Source organism: Amblyomma americanum, chromosome 6, assembly GCF_052857255.1.
Source record: "Amblyomma americanum isolate KBUSLIRL-KWMA chromosome 6, ASM5285725v1, whole genome shotgun sequence".
Classification (NCBI taxonomy): domain Eukaryota; kingdom Metazoa; phylum Arthropoda; class Arachnida; order Ixodida; family Ixodidae; genus Amblyomma; species Amblyomma americanum.
The window spans coordinates 111,736,673-111,761,165 of NC_135502.1; the positions used below are offsets into that span (position 1 = coordinate 111,736,673).

The 24,493-nt window shown below is 45.3% G+C and overlaps 1 protein-coding gene across 1 annotated transcript; it reads right to left on the reverse strand.

Moving 5' to 3' along the window:
* Positions 1-912: 912 nt before the first annotated feature.
* On the reverse strand, positions 913-21,890 carry LOC144094920 (aurora kinase A-B-like). Its single transcript, XM_077628786.1, has 7 exons — positions 21,797-21,890; positions 20,675-20,863; positions 17,675-17,754; positions 15,986-16,124; positions 14,723-14,871; positions 3,854-4,085; positions 913-1,086 (listed from the first exon to the last, which is right to left on the reverse strand). Exons 2-7 carry the CDS (start codon positions 20,813-20,815, stop codon positions 982-984), a joined length of 846 nt encoding a protein of 281 aa, XP_077484912.1. The 5' UTR covers positions 20,816-20,863; positions 21,797-21,890; the 3' UTR covers positions 913-981.
* Positions 21,891-24,493: the final 2,603 nt, after the last annotated feature.

A 24,493-nucleotide genomic window follows, 5' to 3' on the forward strand; every position in this document is an offset into this window, starting at 1 on the left:
ACTCTTCGACTGACCTGCTCTTGCACTAATGAAATTTTGCTTGCAGATGCTTACTGCCCCAGCTTGTGAAAGAAGCCGTCTTGTAGAGGGCTGGTGATAGTGGTGTAATGAATCTGCTTAACAATCGTGTGCAAAGGGACTTGTAGGTTTTTCAGTGAGTGTGCCGCACCTAGAAGCGATTGCTTTGTTTCAGGTGAATTTTGCATCCTTCATGTCGTAAATAATGTGGTTCTTTTATTGCCATATAGTGAACGCTGCAAATAATATTGCAAAAAACAGTGAGAGGGGTAGCATGTCAGGCACCATTGTCGTGCAGACTTATTTTGCCACCAGTAAAAACAGCAATTTTCTTTCGCATTTTGAAGTGTTACGTGCACCTTCAAAATAGAAATTAAAACTTCCATGGTCATCCAAATGTTTACTTGATAAATCACGGGAATTTGATGGTGCTATGTGCATCAATTATGACACATTTTACGAAATTTTACTTATCCCTGCAAAATAAACCACCAGTATTTTGCGCTCAGAAGTTAACAAATTATCTTAATTAAGACATAGATATACTATTTAGGCAGAAAAACATTTGATTTTGATGGAAACAACAAGTGGAATGAACGGATTAAGAAAATCCTTTGAAAGGATAAGAAATTTTGCTTCCCTAGATGATGCCGAACTACTACAGTATAAAAACCATCGACCACAGGTTGATTAGAGCCCTTCAAGGAGATTCCAAGGTGCAACAACGGCAACCAGGACCCAGATGCAGGAAGAAACAGCCCTTCTAGCTGCATGGCTTGATACAGCTCATCTGTGAACACACAGCTAGACCATCACCTTGAGCATCAAACTTTAGCCGGAAGGTCAGAAATAAAAGCATTTATTACAAAAAGCACAGCTCTGATGGGGCTGTCAGATAAAATATGCTGCACACACAGCATGTACAGTATTTATGTGCAGGTGGGCTCCCGGCGTGTTCTTTCTTCACAGTGTCTTGCACTCTACAGTGGTGTCTGCATTTGTGGTCACCCAGGGGTGACTCAGTACCTCATCAAGGGAAATTCGGTCGGCAGGCCATGTCTTCAACAACTGTTGAAAAAAGAAAAAGAAAGACTATGCTGAGCGCAGGCACTCGCACGTGATCAAATGAATAAGACCTGTTTCATTCATGGGAAGTGCTTGCGGATCATGGAATCCCCAGAATAATTTAGAGTCCACATTTTTTTTCAAATGTGGTGCCCTCTAGGAAGCATACCAAAATTTGTCCGCTACACAACTGGTGGGAAACAAATGCATGTGGCCACTGCTGTTCCCACTACTGGCACAATCCGCTTCAGCAAGGCACCAACTGCTCATGTGATGCAGCAGGTGTCCACATTTGGCTGTTGATTGCTTTTGTGGCTAACACGAATTGCACATGCGTGGCGTAAGGTGGCAATTTGTTTTCAGCCAGTGGGTTGCAGGCATCTCTAAGAGACTTGGACATTCCGAGTTCATAATTGCATCATATCCTTCGAAGTCCCGTTTCTCCAGCACAGCAAAGCATTTTATCAGTATATCGAGTGGAACTATTTTAAAACAGCAAATCGAAACCAATACTATATGGCCAAAGACTGCACTCTCCTCGACTCCATGACGACGTCACAAACATTCCTGAAAAAAAATTGTGCACAGGTTAAATGGCTGAAACAGTGATTGAACGGTACCCCATGCACAAAATGCCTCAGATGATCTGACACAAAGTGCGAAAATTTTGTGCAGCGAGTATAAGTCAATGTGTTGGCAATGTCTGCGACATCCCAAATATAGTGTTGCCCGTGGAAATCACACGAAATGACACATTGCTGCTAAACTTTGTGGAAATGACCCATGTGGCGAGGGGAACCTACAGCAATTGTTTTATGTGAATATAGGAACCTTGAGAAGCCCTCGGAGTTGCTCTTTGAGAGGTCCAGTCGGTGCTTGTGCAAGTGACCACCACAATCTTCTTCCAATTCCAGCTTTCAATGCTGTCCAAGAACAAGTCAAGTAACAAATTTTTTTTTGCGTGTGTGTGGCTCTAGTGGTCATTAATATTTCGTCCCCAATAACCCACGGCTGCGCAGTCCAACAAAACGTGTACATGGCTCACTCTTGACAGGTTCAACTTAGAGGCCTGCGCACGAGGTACAAGAATACGCATCACAGGATGGCAAGAAAGGGCTGCACTTATGGTTCCAAAAATAAAGAGAAGGCCTGGTGTTGCACTGCACGCATCTGAGTGCAGCGCAATGCTATTTTTCTCCTGCAGTACTTTTCCTCATTCAATGTCTTCAAATGCAAAGCTTTGTGCTGTCACAACTTGCAGCTTGTCATAAAAGCCAATAAAATTGCCATCGCCCAGATGAATGAGCCAGGAACATGTAGTCCAAAAAACAAAAAACAAAACCTTCCTCCTGGATTTCTGATGCTACTGTGCGAATTTTAAACGTTTAAAGGAGACTAAACTGAGACATTAGGCGTACGGAAAAAGGCGATCTCACACACACACAGCCACCCACATTTGCGCGCACGCGCACAATTAGAAAGCACATGGGTATTAAATTACCAGACAGAAGAAATGCAAAAGGGCATAGTTCCATCAGTTAAAGCTGAGGCGGCCGTGACTGGCAAACTTTTCTAGCTTGTTTTGTGAGCAAGCACCATGACAATTTCTAAGTTTTGCTTACCTGTAGTGCTATATGCAAAAAATACGCTTCTATTTTTGTCACTTGCCAGTTGTACAACAGCCTTCATCGTCGATGTCACTGGTCTCAGATTCTCTACAATGCGCATATTAGCCGTCTGCCGAGCCACTTTCAAGCTGCCTGTTTACAAATGCAAGATGGCGATTTTTTCATTGTCTCTCATTTACTATGTTAACAGTTGAAAAAAGAAACGGGTATGTTTAGCTCCCATGATGCTGGCAGCATGGGCAAACAAGCACGAATTTACAGACAAATTTTAAAACAAGCGCGATTTTAGGTAGGCAAGCTATAAGCGAACGTCCCCAATGCCGCAACATTTGATAAACTGAGGCGCCCCTTCTAGGTTGTAGAAATCTGCAAAAGACACCAAATTCTGGTTGAGGGTATTCTTTGAAAGGATACATAACACAACAGCATACGTGGGTATTCTCTGTAACATGTGGTATTCTCTTATGACTGTGACTGCTACACAATAACTGAATTTCGTCACATCATGCTTCGGTTTCAACAGTGGAATGATGGCTGCGATGTCAAAGGTCAGTACAGGTCACATGAGGCATAAAAGCATTGATATAATATCTGCTCCATCTTTCTTTGCGATTCCCGCTCTGGAGACAGGCTGGCTTTAACGTTGCAGTGAATTAAAATGAGAGAGAGAAAACTATATCGCAGTTTTTTCATGCCTCAGGTGACCTATATTGAACTCCTTCATGACAGCCATAGTTCGGCTGTTAAAACTGAAACCAAAACAAAATAAGAAAAGAAACTCAACTGTAAACTATTTTGCGGTTGTTGCCGAATGCACTGGGATGATCCATGCATACCAATGTCTTATGTGTTCTTAAAAAGAAGAAGATAGGCAACCAAAAATTTTATGTCTACACTCCTTATACACATTAACCTTTCAACTCCTTACTGAGACAGCAGAGTCGATTTGGGCACTGCATTAGCCCATAAACTTCAAGTGTCCAAGTGCAGCATGTCACCAGCATGTCACCAGGACGTACTTCCCAGCTAGGTATCGTTATGTGCCAGTTCAGTTTCCTCAAGCACATAGCGCTGCCATCACATGAGTGCACTAGATGCCCCCTGTGCAAGTCATCACTTGGCTCAGAGGCAACCTTGCTCACCTTTCCAATGATGTCGCGGGCATCAGCGCTGACGTATGGTGGAAACTGGGCCCTTGCGTTACGAATGCGCTGGTACGTCTCCTGCGTGGTCTCCGATTCGAAAGGCGGCTTGCCGACCAGGAACTCGTAGATGAGTATGCCCAGGGCCCAGTGGTCAACCTTCTCATTGTACACAGTGCCCTCGATCATCTCTGGTGGCAGGTAGTCCAGTGTGCCGCACATGGTCGCTCGCCTGCAGACCGGGTTGCAAGAACCACAATTAAAGGCCTATGAACCGCAATTAAATGCATGACAGGATGATAAAGCAGTCTCTTTGCTTCTGCTGCCAGAGGATAAGTCTTACTGGCCGATTGGCCAGACCACACAAACAGAAGGGCATTCGGAACAGAACAAGAAAAGAGGATGGCATTGCAATTCTGTGCCAATGACAGAAGGCTATTTGCTAAATGTAGATAGAAAAACAAGGGGGTTCTGCACTGTTACTTCCTATGCTCAATATTAACGAAAATGGCGGAAAAACATGTCGACCATCTGAAATGAGGGCAAGCACTGAAATACAAAACTTTGACATGAGCACACCATGTATATTTCCCCGCGGGAAACTTCTGTGTAGATAATGCGGTTTAGAACATTTTAAAACATTAGGAACAGTCAACTGAATTCCCTCTTCAATTCTGGGTTAAGCAGTGCACCTTCAGAACTATTTGAAACCTTGGAGACCTAATGAATAAATCTTGCACCGTGGAAAAATGCTACCAACATGGCCCGAAGCTATGGTTCAATACAACAGCCGATAATGATCAAGACACTATGCTGCCTTACACAATGGCCAACACAAAAATACTTTGAGGACACTTGCGCTCACCTTACGACTATGACTTGATAGCATTAAAATGTCCCTATAATTGCTTCACAGACATCGACACATTTGCTGCTATAACAAACCGCTTTATTACACATCATTGTCCATATTAACTGGTAATACTAATTCGTGACCCTAATTACCAATTCCGCTTGACCGCCTGTTTTCAGCAAAACTACTTTTCTGTGTCACTACCCTCTTTACCAGGTCAGGATGATCCAGTCACACCGACACAGACACCGGGGTTTTTGTCGAACGGGGCCTTTGAACCTTGAGAGTTAAAAGCTGGCCATAGGAATAGATGCCACCTGTAGCTACTGGTGGCATCAATGATTGATAATAGCCAGCAAACAAACAAAAAAATGCTGAAGAAATATATGGCTAAAGCCTCCAATTTCTTGTAGCAGAAAGATTAAAATTCCAAGAATGAAAAATAAGGAATCTGCAACATGCTGCGGGAAGCCTCCCGCATGTTAATGAATGTGACCTTTCACGCGGCAGACGTTTCCTCTGCTTCGTTTCTTCGTGCTCTGCACTCCCCAGTTCTTTGCCCATCAGTCCTTTTTCCCTTTCTTACCCCTCGCGGCTTCTTTCAATGACTTCTCTTTATCAACAACCTGCACCACGTTCTTTCCACATTTGCAGCAACTCTCTTGACAATGTGTGCTGGGTGCTTCACCTCAATGACTCCTGTCGACAAGTTTGCTTTTCCTCACACCTCTCAAATTTGGTGGGAGCTTCTGTGGTTATGAGCAGAGTTGTGCAACTGTTTTCCCCAAACCACTGTTAATGCTGCTTGTGGAGCGCCAATCACATGATCCTGCAGACGTCGAACAAGTCCAAAATTCTAGGACATCAATTTTAATTTTGAGGCAACTGTGAAATATTGTAAGGTACTGTTATGGAAATGTTGACAAAATGGTCCATTCTTTTCATGCATAGTAAAATTATCTTTTAAGATTGTCCATCGCTTGCATAGAGTAGTTCAGACTGCCACAGAAAACAAATAGGGATCTTTTTTGACGATAGCGAAAACGTTAATATGTAGCAAAAAATACAAGCCTGTAGAGGGGAGATCTACTGATATACGGCCAGCAGCGCTTCCAGGGAGGATTGGCAGCTGATAGAAGAGCCAACACCGCTGTTTGTTTGGCTGATGCGACTGCCGGCTACGCTTTTCTTGGTGGCTCTGACGGCTTGTGCTTGGCTGTTCGGTCGTGTCTTGCAATGGGATATCACAACTATACGGCATGTTTCAAACTGCTTGTCAGCGCGGAGTGGCGAAGCCAGCGAGAATAACCGCGTGCGCACAAGTTTGCCCATAGACGACAATCGTTGTGTCGGCAAACTTGTGCGCACGTGGCTATTCTCACTGGCTTCTCAGCTCCGCGCCGTGATAAGGCGCCGACAAGCGGTTTGGTCGACGCTCGTGCGGTACTGTTAAAGAGTTGTGTGGTGTGGTAATTGATTCGCGGTTGCTTTCCCGGACGAAGTTGCGAAAGCAAACTTATGGAATCCGGAACTACCGAACAATTCGCTGGGCCGCAAGTGATGACGCTGTTTTAGCGTCTTACTCAGCTTCGTGCGTGCACCTTCATGCCATCCTGCAAGGGGGTGGGGGAGGGAGGGGGGGTGCGCGTGGCCTTTCATTTAGAGTGAACTTTTTTCGGGGGCCGACCAGCGTAGGGTGCGGGTCCGGGTGGTGACATATACGCAGCAACATACACTATACCTATATTGCGAGTTATGACCTTTGTGGAGTTTTTTAAGTCGCGCTTGCGAAATCAATGCCTAATTTGCGCACCGCCTTCTTAGAGCCCTAATTTCTGAATAAAAAGTGCGCAAATTATGCACTTAAATACGGTATTGATTATTACAGTGGAATCCTACTAGTATATGAAAAAACTGAGTTCACGAACTTCCCATTGAAAAATGCACTAGTCCAGAATTTCTCGGCATGTGTTCCATTTCACTGTAACACAGATGACTTCACAGCTGCAGTCCCGGCTCTTCACATGCACAGATTGCCAGCACGTGGCACAGTCGCTGCTGACAAGTGGTCGCAATATACGCCATGCGAAAATTCAATTTAGCATAGAGTTTCCTGTGCTACAACTGCGCATGAGAGATTTACTGGAGGCGACGACGGCAGTGAGACATTTTTTTCTGCAATACCCTAATAGCTAGCACCTTGTTACTACCCGAACATAATTTTGAAAAGCAACTCAGGTGGGTCTTCACAAACATTTTAAGTTGGTAGCCACATCACATTCCTTCGAGTGCTCTCGAAGGCCACCACAAACCATTTTTGAAACTACACAGTGGAATACTTTTAAAACAGCGGAAACAGCAAATCGAAATTGAAACACAGCCCGCGGCCAGAGACGAGAAAAGAAAAGCACTCATACGCGTGCTGAATAACTGCAGCTGTGACTGGAAATGACGAGTCTTTTGATAAAATGCTTAAGACGACCTAATACAAGCCTCAAAATTTTGTTAAATAAGAGAGGAGCACGTATGAATGTGCTGAAAATGTTTGAGTTGTCGAAAAAGCAGTGTTTCCCACAGATAACCACTGAACCGAGGCTATGGAAATGACAAACTTTAAAAATCGATTTGCCACGAAATGAAATGACGCATGGCTGCCAAGCTTAACGGAAGTAATCGGGAACAAGAGAAAAACCTACAGTACAAGCTTCATTAGAATAGGGTAACCTTCGAAAACCCACTAAACCCAACTGTTTCAACACATAGCGTCTGAACTACGGTTCGAAGCTGCTACATGTCTAGGTATGGCCACACATGTTGCATGAACAAGGCGACTACTCCGAGCTTAGCATGGCAGGTTGTCAAAGGGGTGGACAAAAAAAAGTCTCTTAAGCCCGTTTGTGAAATGACAAGCAACTTGAACTTAAGGCTTAAGGAGGTTTAACATCCCAAAACGACTAAGGCTATAAGGGACGCCATAGTGAAGGGCTCCAGGAATTTCAATCGCCTGGGGTTCTTTAACGTTCACTAACATCGCACAGTACATGGGCCTCTAGAATTTCGCCTAAATCGAAATTTGACCGCTGTGGCCAGGATAGAACCCGCGTCTTTCTGGTCAGCAGCCGAGCGCCATAACCACTGAGCCACCACGGCGGCCAGCAATTTGAACTGTAGTTTGCCTTCTAACAACTTTCGTGAGTTTAAGTTGTTGCTATAAATACTCATTTCAGAGTGAATAAATGCGTTCAGATAACCAGAATTGACTATCAATTCACAGGGCATGATCATAAAAAGTTATGGCTTTGTAATTTACCTAATGAGAGTTCCTGTAATAAGGCCAACAAGCAAGCTTTATCCAGAATAAACATGAATTGTGCAGCTGTTGGCTCTTGAAAAGGCCAGAAGAAGAGAAAACATGAATGATGTAGAAACAGCCTCCCATGTCGCAAATATTTACATGCACTGCATGCAAAGTTTTGGTCGAGTGGTCGAGACGCCTTGGGCTGCCGTGCCAAGGATTTCAGGTTTGATGCCTGCACTTGGGCAGATATCCACTTTTTCCTTTTCTGGGCTACTCTTTGTATCAAAGCGAAAGAAACACCTGATAGTAAATGGCTTACTAAAGCCTCCAGCAGCATTGGCCTGCAACAATGGTTGAATTTATTAAAGACCTGCAAAAACAATAAGTGATTGCTCATTTATGGTGTTTCTGGCAGAACCACTGATAAAGCTTTTCCTTAGACCCCTTAGAGCAAATGTAGCTGCCAATGAAATGACTATCATCAGCTTATTTTACTGCCCCGAATGCGTGCCCGAGACGAAGAAGGCGGATTCGCAAACATTCAGCGATGCAAACATTTTAAAATATAATGTTTGCAGAAATATATTTTTTTCTTACCAGTGCTTAGAGAATAAACAGACATAGTTCTTCAGCATGACATGTATATCAGTGAAGTCAATGAAGTTTAAGCCAGGCTCCTGTAAAACCTTACCAGGTTTAAAGTCTTAATTACTCACCATAACAACGGCGGCCACTAACTGGATGTGGTGCCACATTACAGCACCATGAATAATTGTGACTTCACAGCAGAGCATTAAGAGTCAAATTTGAGCTCTGCATGAACTAATAATCTATTAATTTTTGAATTTTATCAACACCTCTGTGGTCATTTTCACCTGGTTCTACCCAAGGCGAGTGTGACGTCAACTCTGGTGAGCCCCGCTATCCAGGTTACCCAAGCGATGCTGCCAATAATTCCGAATAATTATGATGTCTAGTTTTTTTCTAGAAGAGAGACACTGACATAGGAAACAAGTGTGTTGTCGCACTAGTGCAGCCCTGCAAACAGAGTGAAATCTTCAGGCTCACAAACTGCAGTCCCCTCCCAGAGCTGGTCATATCATTGCAAGTTTTCCGGCCCTCAATGAGTCAACCTTGCTGTATAGGGGGCTCCAATGCCTTCCCACTTGCCGACTAGCCTGGTTAACGGCTGCTCGCATGGAGCGAAGGGTTGCAATACCATGCATAACACTGAATGGCTGGAAGCCCATCTTTGCATTAATATGGCACAGCTGCACTTCAGGCTGTGCAGGGTGTCGGTGAGTGCTGTCCCAACAGAATCAGGTTGCTTAGCGGGCTTGGTCACAGAGGTGGTTAGCATGAGTTGCATCGTCGACGGGCTACTAGCTGACTGTTCATCCTCACTTGGCTTGAAGTTTACGATTTAGTACAATGTCCATAGACCCTGGCACCATCAGGCATACCATTAAGGCTATACAGACCATCTGACTATAACCGAGTTGACCTTTGGGCGACCTCATACACTTTTACGTCCTTTGCATAGCAGCTGATTCACTGGACCAGCATTATCCAGCATGCCAGCTGCACCAAATTTATGTCATTGCATGTTGAACATGGAGTGCATTAGGCCACGTAGCAAATGGTTACAGCCCAGCAACCTGCACTGTTAAACTACTGCTGTTAAACTACAGCCTGTGTTGTAACAAAACATGGCAAACTGCTGTAGTTCAACAGAGCTGTACAGTCTGTAAATTAGCTACAGTTCATGCAGCAGAGAGGCCTCCATGTCACCAGCTGAACAGTGCAACTGTCACGCCACAGCAAAAGATGTGAATGGCCCCTGAGCAGCAACTCACCTCCACCTTCAATTTAGCATCGAATCCCAATATCTTCTGGGCCACTATGGCATATATCTGCCGGAGAGACTGTGCTAAGTGTATGTTGTTGCCTACCAAGCACTGCACATGTACAGCACCAAGAATGTGCATGCACATACCACATTTTTCTATTTTCGTGTGTGTAAGTCACGCTTTTTTTCTGAATTTTCCATCCGTGACTCATATACCTTGAAAAATCATGCACTGCCACACGCCATCTTTTGGCATGACCAGCAACTAACATGAAGAGGAAACCAGTGCCTCTCAGCCCACTACACCTCTGCCCTCGACATCTAGACATAGACACGATGGCCTCCAGTGACGGCACCAAGCGCAAGCTCAGTGCCTTGCTGGACATTGTTTCAGAGTCTGGCGTCCTAACCCTTTCGGCATCAAATTGCTCACTCATTCACTCACTGTTCTTTCTTACTGAATGTGATGGCACCTTGCGGTGGCCCACGGGTTAGGGCGTTCAGCTACCGAGCCGGAGTACCTGTGTTTGAACCCAAATGCGGTGGCCGCGTTTCGATGGAGGCGAAACACAAATGGTGCCAATGTGCTGTGCGATGTCAGAGGGCACACTAAAGATTCCCAGCTGGCCGAAATTATTCTGAAGCACTCCACTGCAGCACCCATTTCTCTTCTTTCACTCCAACCCTCCTTCCCTCATGGCGCAACTGAGGTATCCAACTTGAAGCAGGACAGTTACTGCACCATTTCCTTTTCACGCTGCCTGAGAGGAGAAGGAGTTACGATGCAAAATTCAAGTTCTCTGCCATTGAATGTGTGCTGGAGAATGGGATCAGGGAAGCAGGGAGACTGTTTGACGAGAGCAATATTACCCAGGACTGGCGTAATTCAAACCTTGCAGGTGCAAACCTGCAAGAGCACCCCAGCTGACAAAGCTAAAAAAAAAGAAAAAGCACTCCATAGGAAGAAAGCACCCTGGCCAGTGCTCGAAGATCGTCTGCACATGGCAGCTGCCGCAAGAGTAGGTATCTTCACCACACTTTCCGACGAAGGGATCCTCAGTATGTTTATAGCACTCGCAGAATGAGCAGGTGTGCATTATACACTAGTGAGACTTGATGATTATGGATTATTATGGTGCAAGGGCATCTATGGCAAAAAGCGCCATGGCACAGGGTATTTTCGATTACTCAATGTGGGGTCAAAGACCCGTTTTTCAAGCATTTCACCACTTACTAACCGAGCACCAGGCCAAGAAAAAGCTTGTATCCACTGCAGCACCGGTGGGTATAGGGTGGCACGGGAGATCTAACCTCGCACCTCCCAGATGTGAGCAGGATGCTCAACCACTCAGCCACTGCTGTGGTGCTAGTGAGACTTGTGTGAGGCTTTTTGAGAAAAACTGCCATTTGCAGGGGGCGCAACTTATGCACAGGTGCAACTTGCAGACTGAAAAATACGGCAAGCCCGGTAGCGTTGCCCCTCTTTCAGGTCTAATTTTGTTGTAGCATCTTTCAGGCAGAGATGTTGTGAATGCTCACATCACAGGCTCACACAATGTTCTCTTAGCAGAGCACAGCCTCGGCTGGCATCTGTGCATGCACCAAGAAGGAAAGCCATTACATGCAAGGGTAATTCTTGAACTCCTACCGCTCGCCTAATACAGCACACACAGGAGGATACTCCATGACAAAATGACTGTCATTCGTCGCAATCAAATCAGCTAAGATTTAATCCCCCAAAAGAAAAGCCATGCTTTTTTGAGCTTGAAATAAAGAATTCACTACAGAGTGCCCAATTAAAGGCGGCAGATCGGACATCAAAGTTGTTGAGCAGCACACCATTCTTGGAGTTACGTTCTCTTATTTAATCTGGAATTTACTTGCCGAGAATATACCGTAAAAACCGGACTATAGGTCGGACCGGAATATAGGTCGACCCCCTAAGTAACCAATTCTAAAAATGAAAAAGATCTTTTTCAATGGGAAAAGTACCGAAAGACATCCTTACTTTGAAACAAATGCGACTCGAGAGGTTGCACAATGGTGACAGTATTTAATTTCATTTAAATGCTGCTTGTATGTACACCCGGCAAATGTTTTAACAATATCGCGCACCAATCGGCCCGCGTGTTTGTTTCTGGCACAGGCATGTACGGCGCCGTAGAGCAAAGCCCTCCTCTTCATGAATCGCCGCAACCAGGATGGCGAGCCTTTGAATTGCGCCCTCGTGAGTCTAGAGGCACGCGCGATCTCTGCCGCTTTCACGCGGATGCATTCGGCAGTCACAGGCAGCGATCTTGCTCGCAGCGCAACGTTTCCTTCCTATTCTCGATACACTACGGTCTGCCCACGAAATGATGTTTTCTTCTGGATGCTGCAAGTTGTAATACGCAGCCTCTGCCTCCGCCAGTACTGAATGCTCTTTTCGGATACTCCAAATTCGCGCTGTGCCGCCAGGTTCCTGTGAGCTTCCTCGTACTCAATCGTGTTTTTCTTGAAGGCGACGGTAAATTGCCGTTAGCTTCCGCTTTGCACCTACTGAAACGCAAAATGGCGGCACTGCGGCTGATGGCGATGGTGATAGAGGCTGCTGACTTCAGCCACCCATTGTAGCAAGACTTCCGTATTTTTTCCGCCAATGACCGGTATATAACACGGGGGTCGACTTTTCACCATGGTTTTTTGAAAAAAAGTTCGACCTATATTCCGGTTTTTACGGTATACCCGAAGCTTTTTCGTAACTGGAGCAATATCGCTAACCCGCACTCTTTCTTCCACAAAATAAACAAATATATCCCACATTGTTTGCCTAGAAGTTATTACAGTCTTGTGTGGCTGACCATTAATTTAAACAAAAATCTAGTTTTAGAGAAAGAGGCTAGCCATCACATATTGAAACGAAAGCTCCACTTTCCAGCCAGGCTTCACATGCCTGATGTCATACCATGTGATTGGCCACAGCTGAAGCCGAGCTTCGCCCGCGCCGAGCCTCCACCGTACCACATGACATTAATACGTGATTAGCCGTATATAGCGAGCGCCTCGCCGCGCTCACTTCAGTCGGAGCTGTTGGGGGCTTGACTTTGCGGAGGGATGGAGGCCTGTCTTTTGCTCGTCTCATTAGGTAGAACCAAATTAAACCCGAGCCATTTTCCGATGGGTAAACCCCGATCAAGATCTAGCTATGTTCGTAGGTAGGTGCCAAGAGCATAGAATAATAAATAAATTATAAAGTGAACATTGCCACGACTAGGATTCGAACACATGGCGCCACGAACAGATCAGCTTCGCTGACCAGTGCATGATAGCATTATGCTATCATCGCAGCCTATCACGCCTCCTGTTAAACTGCACCACACTCGCAAGCTGTGCATCACACATCCTCGTCTTCATCAACTTCCATCTGCGGCGCGAACAGATCAGATCAGCTTAACCTCGATCAGAGATTTAACCGGTTCTAATTTTGTTGCCAGACGTGCCAACGACCCAGCAAAGGAAAACCATGAGCCAGTCAGGCGAAACACATGCTTTCGCATTTTAGCTGCGTTAAAACCCTGAAATTTTTTTGTTTTGCTGCTGATCTCCTACCGTACTTTCTTCAGCTGTATAAAATTCTTCAAATAAATCATATTTATAACAACAGAATTTTGCACCCAATCATTCATCTGCTTTAAACAAGCCTTACGGTTTTATGGGGTTTAACAGCCCGTAGAGACTCTGGCTATGAGCTACCATAGTGGAGGGCAGTACACGAGCATCTAGCATTTCACCTCTATTGAAATGCGACTCTTGCTGCCAGAATCGAATCCGTGTCTTTTGGGTCCGTAGGCGAGCGCCATAACCACTGTGCCATGCCAAATTTTCACATTTGTACCAGCAAAGAATGCGTAGGAACCTTCCGAGACAATGTTGCTCTTGATGGAAATGCAATGCATGGCATATTGTCGTGTAGTGGAGAAGGCAGTCCAGGCATTGAGGAAGACAGTAAAAGAAAGTTCCAAAAGGAACTGTTATTGGGCTGACCTGTGCCCACAATGAACCGAATGACTAGGCGGTGGCGAAAGCAGCAAATATGCTCAGTGGTCGTTGGTGTGCCCGCAGCTCTTGGTCGTGCTGTATTTAAATCTGATAGCGCATTCGGAGATATGACGAGCAAAGTTACCACGACAGTTTGGAACCACGCAGAATTGGCTCTGCCTGGATGCGATCAATCGAGATGAATCTGGTCACGTCTTGCATCACAAAGTGATAAAGCCATGTGCTGCCAGATTTGAAGAACAAACAAATAACGAGTAAAAAGATTAGTGGCAATACTATAGGCATGCGTGGCTGTCAGCAAAGTAGAGTATCACCATACACCCCGAACCCAGCTTTAAAAACCTATTCCATAATCAGCCTCATTTATTTTCCATCTTGTAATTAAGATGTTCAACTGGGTTATCATAATACACTGAAATTTAGAGACATCACTTGCGTAGCTCACTGATGAAGCATGGCGTGAAAGTAGATTAATGTGTTTTAACTTTTACGTGCCAAAAAACTGCCATTTGCTATGACATAGTACAGCAAAAGGCCCCAGATTGATTTCAAATACTGGGATTTCTTTAGAGAGCACCACAACTCAGTACAAAGGTGGTTTTACACTTTGCATCTGTTGAAATGGAGCAGCAATGGTCGGAGATGAACCAAGAGCTTGTGTGCTCAGAAGCCAAATGCTATGGCCACTGCGCTGCTGTGCCAGGTGCACAACAGGAGAAGCAATGATTCACACAAAACAAGGCTGGAATAGAGTCTCCTTCACCGTTACCGACCCCCTAGGTACAAAGAAAAGAGACTGCAAGTAGAAAAAAAATTGGTTGATACACTTACTTAGAAGAGGGCGCGTGTACGGACCAGCCAAAGTCTGAAATCTTGACATCGCCATTGATTCCCAGGAGCAGGTTTTCGGGCTTGATGTCCCGGTGGATGACCTTTTGGCTGTGGCAGACCTTGAGAGCGTTGCACAGTTGGTAGATGTACTGCACAAGAGGAACGGGCCCCTAAGAACCTCAAGAGCAAGGCAACCTTGCACTGTTTTGCACAGCACCGCCAAGTATGTCGTGGTGGCTTTTACCTCATACTGCACAGCATGGACTAGTCTATCAGGGTCATGATGAGTACCTAAAAAAGTCCCTACACACTACAGTGTAAGAAAAACAATGCACAAAGAGCTGTCTAAACCATGCTCCCTGTTAACATTTAGCAAAAGCACTGTTTGCGAAGTTGCTGCCAAAACACTGGAAGAGAAACAGGCAGCATGTGCACATAATTCAAGTGATTCTTTTCCACAGAAAGTGGCCACAAAGCCAAGGTAAGCCTGTGCTCATCCGACAGGTGCCTGGTGGCAGTGCAGTTGAAACCAAGAATCTCCCACAGATGAGGCAGGGTGTTGCATGTGCTTGCATGAGGAGGCAAATACGCACCGCACCCTGCCTATTTTCATTTCTGGCTGGCCTTTGCCCTGGTCCTACGTTTTGTATTCACTCCCTGATCTCACGCCCTTCCTACTTTTGACATCCGTCAGTATTGAAGTTGGGGCTCATTTGCCCTCATAGTTATGACTGTTGTCCACAACAATAAGGCTATGGAAACTAATTATGGCGCACAGTTCACAAGCTCAGAGAATATGCACAAGCTATGCAACAGGAGATTATAAAGGGTTCAAGAAGAATCCGAACCACAGTCGCCTCCAATGTACACGAAAATCTCTGCGTGCAGCTGTTTCCACATCAAGCCTCAACCACCGTCGGAAAGCTAATTTCTATTTATACTTTTTGATCTGATAACACTCTGTGGCGATGCAAGCCAGTGCAAGTGGTTAACACAAAGCAGAGCCTCGTTCGTTGTGGCTGCAGGATACAGCTCCAAACAGAGAGGGCCCCATACAAACGGCCAAGCTAGGCTGAGCTCTGGCAAGCCCGAAACCATAGAATCTGAAACAAGAGGCAAATGAAACAACAGACAGCGAACAACAATACTGGGCCTGTATGGAAGTATGTATTGTAAGTAAAAAAGTTCAGTTTAACAGCACTTTGTCTCATTGGAATCACCTAGAAGACATCACAGTGGCGCAGAAACAGGCAGAGTGCTTACTGTCGCAGCTCTCTGGTCGGTGAATCTCCTTGCTCTGGTGAGGTGGCGGTACAGCTCCCCCTGGGGTGCATACTCCAGGATGAGGTAGACACGTGTCTCATCGTGGAACCAGTTGTACAAGCACAGGATGTTTGGGTGCCTGCATCAGGGACGCCATTTTCCACCAATTGTTTACCTCTGCAGCTAGCATACAGTTACAGCTAGGGAACCTGGGTGTGGCCATTCCAAGCGCTAAATTCAGTTTGGGAGTAGAAATGAACCAATTTTACAGAAAAACTCCAATTTGCAGCAACATGCAGCAGGTTTAATACAATGGTGCAGTTTGGTGCGAACAGCATGGCATTCCCATGACTGGCCTAATGAGTAATACTAATGAGGAAATTTCAGATACCTTTCAAAAACAAAGCACCACACTTACCAAATAAATTAAAAGGCCAAACGCGTTCATCGAAAAATAGCAAATGCCCAAGGGCATACAATACAAGAATCTTTGTGCACGCAAAGCACAAGTGCACTCTCAACACGAATACTCCTGTATGGGAGTAAAAAAGATGTAACTGTCCTCTAGCATGCTCCCTTTTTACTCCTTTCTGTTTAGAGTGTGGTGACCAAACCACTAAGCAATGCACTCGCAAAAGAACTCATGACACCAAATTCAAACGCTTCTTTGAACACAAAAGCAGCAAGCATGTATGCCCCCGTGTGTGTGGGAGTCAATGCCAAAATAGCTCAGGAAACAAGTGTGGCGTGACGTCAGAAGGAAGACTCCGGCTTCACGGGGTTTAATGTCGCAAAAAGACTCCGGCAACGGGGGATGTTGTGATGAAGGGCTCCACTAGTTTTAATTACTTGGCGTCCTTTAACATGCACTGACATTGCACAATACACAGGCCTCTAGCATTTCGCCTCCATTGAAAGGAAACTGCCATGGCCGGGATCGAACGCGTGCATTTCATGTCAGCAGCCGAGCACCATAACCACTGAGCCACTGCGGCGGCTTCTGAAGGAAGACTCAGAACTAAATCTCACTCAAGAATGCCGTTAGGAATAAGCTAGTGACATACTATTGTTCACCTTGCTTTACTTTGACAGCTTTCACAAACCTTGAATGCGTTACACATACTAGTAGAACAGCAATGTTCTGTAGCCCCGAGCTACCGTTCTAAAAAAATGATTTATTCTCAACAGCAGTGAAAGGAAATAAAAATTGGCGGTGGTTTAACTCTGGTTAAACCTGGAGTGACGCGATACCTACAGCTGGCAGAGTGGAACTTGGTCATGTGACCAACCATGTGACGAACCATGTGATCAGCCATGTGATGAACCATGTGGTCAGCCACGGCGCCACTCCGCCGACACCTGCTCTGCACCACCTGACCAACCACGTGACAGTGTGGCGGTCCCGCCACGCTGAAGGCTCGAAATGCTACCATAATGAAGCTATCGCTACAAAACTCTGTAGCAACAAACCCACTTAACACCAGCAAGATATAATGCTTCAATACCTATTCATGCTTCTCCATTCTGTGAAATATGATCGGTCCTGACTCCCGCCATTCCAAGCTGTTGATGCCTGTGTCGGCTGTCTTGCTTGTGTTCAGTTTCAGTTATTGTTCTGAATGCAGCAAGCGGTGCAACAACCTTCATGCATCAAGTGCCATGCAGTGCAATATGAAACAGCAGCCTCACCTGAGGTGAGACTGAATCTCGATCTCCCTCCGCAGCTGGTGCTCCACGTTGTTCTTCTGCAGCTGTGACTTAAACATCACCTGCGTGGACATTTTTCGCAGTTCTTTCACGGGGACTCTTTGTGGGCTATGTGTGTTTTCAGAGCAAGTCATAACAAAGAGGTTGCGGTCTCTGCCAGCTACCAGCAGCTCTTGCTTTGCTTTGCATTGGTGGTGAATACTCTAATGTAGTGACACCAGAACACCCATTCTCCTGCTGGCTAAAGGAGTTACCCGGTAGGCCAGAGTCGTAACAAACGCGCATGCCAGAGAGGGTGCTCTTGAGAACCGGCTACTTGTCATGCGATGTAGGTGGAACCTGGAAAAGGCGTGCTTATGCGAGTGGAGTGGGAGCACAAGAGCACACAGCTATCACTGCCCCTTCTTTGTTGTCTGGGAGTTGGCCATTGCCTTTGAGCACACAATGGAATGAACTGAACGAACTAAGTAGCAAGTAAGATAACTTCACCTCTGGTTGTAAATTTGGTCCGTCGTGACATGAACCGTTGAGGCCGTCTGGCATTTTGGATGGTGCAGGGCAAGTGGCAACTACTACACCAGCTTGTAATTACATAAGAATGAAATAGACACATGTGCCAGCAGTTTGTCCTGGCTAGATAAGGAGTAGCACCGTAGTAGCCAGTTCAGAGACTTAAATGAGTTGTAACAAACCAACAGGAATGCCGCAATAGGTACGTTCAGTTGCCAAGCCAACGCTGGCCTACAACTCCATCACAGACCCTACAAGCAGCAATCAACAATGTGGAGAGGTCATGTAAATGGTAGAACAGGGACTACTGTAACCTCAGAAAAGTACAAGCCGCAGTACTTGCAAATGGATAGAAAACAGGAAAGTTAAACTTAAACTTAGCTTAATAAAGACAGCTGTTGCTCAAACTCTTTAGGTGCCACTGGGCACTTCTACTACAGATGAAGCCTTCCATAAATTATCTATGTGGACCAAAAAAAAAACCAAACTGTTTGTGTACATGCCTGCAACACAGCAGCACACAGTTGTGTACAAAGCGTCCCGGTGGTCGCAACATCACAAGGTGCTTCAGGTAAGGTAGGACCACAGACGCTGCCAACTTTCGACCTGCAAGCAGGCGAAGCTCCGAGAACCACCAAACTTGCTCTAGTGAATTTAAAATTTGTGATCAGTAGCTTACACTCTCATGGCATATGTTAGCGTCAGGCTGGGGCAGATGCAGCTTCTTTTCTACTAGGAGATTGTCCTAGGAGATTGTCCTAGTCATGCAGCATTATCGTCCTTTCAAGACAGTGCACCAATGCACTCATGGCTTACACGGCCAGCTGAAAATGCTCATTCCTTTCTTACAGTGTTCACCGTTGTAGTTAGCACATGCTCTGTACTGTGCCTTACAGGTTGTAGTTAGCACATGCTCTATACTGTGCCCTACAGCCTAGCACCTTGGATATATTTCCTTTGCAGTTAAACGTAGCCAGGAAGTATGCCAAAAATAAAGCGAGAAAAAAAATTTTTTTAAATTGGTTTTGAGAGAAGGAAAGGGCGCACTGACTTTTCAGTGGGCATCAAAACCATGCCAAGAGGGAAGGTATGAAAGATGGAGTAAAATAAGAGAAAGAGGTGGTGTAGAGGAGAAGTCCAAATAAATTTCGACCACATGGCGATCTAATGTGCACAGAGCTCCTTGCCAGCGCCCACGGCCTTGGGTGTCCGGCATGTATACGTTGCTGTAACGCATGAAGGCCACCGGGTTCTGCGCCTGCGGACTGGCCGCGCAGTTCACGTATCGCATCAAGATGGATCTGTCCAGCGGACGATCGCCTACCAGGAACACCTCCCCATCCTTGCGAACCTGCGGACAAGCCGGGAAGAACATCGCCTTGGCGTTCTGTCCCCACCTTTAGCTTAGGGACGCCATGAAACTATCTGACATATTTGTGAAGCTTTCTTTCTTTCGTCTCCCCTGGCCATCGCAAGCCTGCTGGAAGCTACTATAAAAAGGGGTCGTATATTTACTAAATTTCGTTTAGAAGATTTCTTTTAGTCCCTTCTCATTGGTAATGACTTCCCAATGACCTATGCCTTTGTGGACGACCCCAATGAGAGAACCAAAAGAAATCAGAACGAAACAAAGATCGCGAAATGTGGTTCGAGTCTTTGTAACCTCCAGTCAATAATATTACCTGCTTTGCAAGTTAAAGTTCGTGTGAGGATTGTCAGTGCATAGCTACAAAGCGAATGGGGTTCATTCCTTAAGGGCTGTGCTCCTGAGCACCACATTCTGTTCCTCGAGTGCAAAGAAACTGACCAGTCTTGCGAACATTTCATTTCTATGACGTACGCAATAAGAGTCATTTTGCGCCAACAAATGTCATGAATACTGAAAGAGTGAAAAATCGAAGGAATTTTACAAAAGAATGCTGTAAGCATGGTTTTGGCCAATCTTAGCCTAAAGCTATAATGTAGAAGACAGCAACAATGTTCACAGTGATGACTTGCGAAGCTGAATTCAACCAAAGTGCGCTGCACACAACACCGTTAAAAAAACTGTTTGCCGTGCTTTTTCAGTTAGGCAGATATTTCGCTAACACAAAGAGTGTGGACGTACTTCCTTCCGTAAATGAAAGATCATGCCGAGAGAGATTCGTATCGAGCATTTCAAACGTACATCAGGCGATATGTAGGTTTATCCTGAAAGGTACAAGGCGTGAACAGTTCCTTTGCATGCATCTGACGGAAGTAGGCCAATGAGTGAATATATATATATATATTCACTGATTGGCCTACTTCTTTCAATGAGTGAATATATATATATATATATATATATATATATATATATATATATATATATATATATATATATATATATATATATATATATATTGTAACTATCTAACAGCTGTCGCTAAGTACAAAGACAAGTTCTGTAACCACTGCCTCAATGGTTCTTAAGAGGTCCTGTGTCCGACGCACCTGCCAGGTGTAGCCGTTGTCCTCTGCGTTGTCCTCCACGTTGAAACCCTCGTATGGACCAAAGTAGACCCTCCTGGGATGTGGTTTCAGGGCGAGCACTCCGTACTGGGCCCCTTTAATAGTATAGCGGCAGATGGACATGCCCTCGGGGAGGGTTTTGTTGGCAACAAGCGGGTCCCCGGCCTCCACCTGCAAACAGCGTTTCAGTTTGACTCCCTGCAATGCCAGTGGCTAATGTTTTTTATAGCACTGGAAATGCACAGATTACACTTTTCATATTCTCTGGACCTGAAGTTCTTGACTCTACAATTGTTTTCATTTGCGTTCGCTTGACTGCGGCAGTCTTTGAAACGAGCTGAAATCATAAAAAGGCGTGCACGTGTTGTATGCTGGTGAGGTCAAAAAGGAAAGGCGCAGTTAACAGTGTCGCTCAAGGCGGAAACCCGAACCACGCTGTCAACACAAGAATGCAACAGGCGGTAAAAGGAGGGAGAGGGAATTGCCATAGTCAAGAGCTCCATTAAGATGAACGCATGGTCTTTAAGCACCACTGTCTCCGCTGGGAAAGTTCGCTGTAGAAGTTTTCATCGGCGCGAACGCAGTTTGAAGACAGTGTTGTATGATCACCATCCAAAGTACAAGTGCTTGGCACTCACCTCCACGTCCTTGACGTGGGTCAATGGTCCGTGTTCGGGGCAGTCGCCAGGGTGTAGTCCATTCCGCAGTCATCGCAAACTACAGAGTATCCAGGCCGTGGTTTCAGAAAAGGGTGCGAGGATGCTGACATTTTGTATGCAATGCTCGCCGACTGAAGGGCCCTCAAACTGCGCCTGAAATATGCGCGTCTAGGTGTCCAAGGCTCATTATGCCATGATAAAATGAAACCTTAACAGGACGCCTTCTGTACGCTAGACATTAGCATTGTAAGACGTTGTCTAACTGGCCGCTCCTAGTGTGGAGCATGTAAGTAGCCAAGAGCACCTGACGTTGTAGACAAACCATGCTGCATTTCTAATGTTCATTACTTACTATATAGCTCTGCTTAAAGGCTCATTTACAACGAAGCACGCATTTCCCATCATCGTTCTGCAAGCCAGGAACCGGTTTTTGAAGACAACTCACACAGGTATTCCTCGTTTGAGTTTTCCTCGCATTCCATGTACTTGATCGCTTTTCGCTGCCGTCTCAGGTAGCGGGACCCACTGGAAGACGTCTCGGGTGAGGCTGCATTTCATAACAAGATAGTTGCTGTAAGCGTGGCTTGTTGCATAGAATCGAATACAGCGGTTCTGACAGAACTTTACAATTCCGTGCCAAAGAAAAAAAAACATTTAAGCTGTAGCCTAATCAAGTGTCTTCTACAACATTCTATTACAAAAAATAAAACAGCAATCCTATCATCTAAAACGTCAAACCGTTCATAATCCCTAGTTATTAATATTTGAGAACTTACAGCCATGCAACTGCCCAAAGCTCTGCTGATTCTTAGCTGGGTAGCACGACATCTTTATTATTTTTGCTTTATTAGCATATGTCTGCTAACGGACTGTTTCAGGGAAAGTCTCTGCAGAACATTGGCTTAAAACAGTAATATAGCTTCTGTCGGAAGCAAGAAGTTGGTCCTTTGTAGCACTCTCATGTAAAGCCCCCTCCCAAGGGCGCTTAAGGTATCTGTAATAAATAAATGATTGAAGATCAAATCATGCCTTTCAGCTGGAAATGTCCAATTCCAGCTAGAACTACATGTTTGTAGCTATATTATTAAACCGGAAATCGTGTCCAGCTAGAACATTTCTTGCTTTCAGCTGGAAAATTTCCACTTGCAATCCAGTACCTCCAGTTTGAGTCTCGTCCACATACGGCGAGAAAGTGTCACTCCAGCGACAAATTCAGCTCAAGAAGTTCTTTTACAGAGTGAATACCCCTGAGGAAAGTTTGCTTAGTCTTCAGTTTCATCTCGCAATGCCTTACTGGCTCACCTTTAGGTAACAGCCAAAGAGCACAGGCATACATGGACATGCACCTCAACACTTAATGCTTTTATTTTTCCATTCACACCTTTAGTTCCAAAAGATCCCGCAATAATTTGTCATGTATGCTCCCGATTGATTTAGACCTCGCTTTTAATGTACTGCCGCCCAGCTCTTTATGGCGATGGGTCCGTCACGTGCTTTCTGGTCTCACTGAATACCCCTCTCTTGATATCGCTTTTACGGATATTTGAGGTGCACAGGGAATAACTAAATAAGCGGGCTTCCCCCAGGAACCCGCCCACTCACGAGGGTTGGCCGGATGACCCCTGGCGGCTGTCTTCGGCGTCCTCCGCGAAGCTGACTTGCTTGACGGCACGCTTGGGGTAGCGTCTGTCGTCAGCTCCGACTGCACCGGCAACTGAATCAAAGAAGGTGGGAAACGTTAGGTCCCAAACGACATGCAAGTATACGTGTTCGTTGCAAAGGCTGGGAATGGACCACGTTTCATTTTTTTGTTTGTAAAAAGAAAGTTACTCCAAAAGCGTTCCTTATCATTCCTTCAGTTAAGCGTCGAGAATTAAAAGCTGCACATGTAAGCTGGTGTAATCATTCATTCACCACAATACATATGTTTTTAATGACCACACTGTGCCAACCAAAGGCGTTCAACCCAAACGATGAAATGATAATGGAAACCAAAACAGGATAGTGCAATTCAAAGTGAGGCAGAGGTAGGCAAATTAACCTTGTGGGTCCACTTACCTTCATAGCGGGCTAATGAAAAGACAGTTATTAAACATTAGCTTATGACCCGGCTAATCTATAGAATTTCCTAGTGAACTGACATCCGCCGCGGCTGAGGGTGTGTTCCTCAAAAGATTTTCTATTTCGAGCACACGTTTAGGAAGTTTTGAAAGTGGTCGCTAAAACACCGGTGATTACAGCAAATAAACAGATGAAATGGTCATATAATTTCTCTAGTAATTCTACCTTGTAAGGGTGAGGAGATTGGTAACTTACGTGTCTTTAAAAGGTAATTATCCTTCGAAGGTCCTCTCTTCTCTTTCGGCACGATGTCCTTTGACGGCAGGAGGCCACAGCTGACGCCGCCAAGCACCAGGCTTCTTTATCTGGCTTGAGCTCGCGTTCTTTGTCTGAGGAGACTGATAATGACATGCACAAATAACTCGCGATAAACAACAAGAAATACTTATCCCGCGGTCCAATGTGTGAAGCGGGAGACAATGATGAGACTTAAAAGGTAAACAACCACTTTGTCTAAATTGTAGGAATAGTGTATCCGGGACACTCGTCCACGAGGGTAGGTTGAGCTCAGAAAGCATCACAATGTGCGGTTTGCGGCCGATGGCCTTGCACAATTTTAAAAAAAATAGGCTTTTCGAGTTACTTAGAAGGATTTGGTGTTAGGCCAGTTGGCAGGACATCGTGAAGAGCAAAACCGCAAAACAGGACAGGACTGAGGCCCGCCCTGTGTTGTCGCCTGTCTCAGTCCAGTCCTCTTTTGCGGTTTTGCTCCTCACAAGGTTTTCGAGTTAGAACAGCGCGTGTTTCGGAATAGCATGGCCAGCAGTGAAGTGCATCAGAATATAGCTAAGGTGTGATAACTAGCAGCTAGTTGGTTAACTAATATTGAATAGTTAAATGTTTTACCATTACTATTGCACTGCTTAATTATTGAGAGGCGTGTAGCCCACCGTAAGTAATAGCCATACCAGTTTGCATAATTTCGAAAGCACGATTACCTTTGGCGCTGTGGCCCAACAAATTTTGGCTATTTCGGCGGGCTACGTGCACTGCAAAGGTTGCTTTGCCTGCAAGTTTCTTG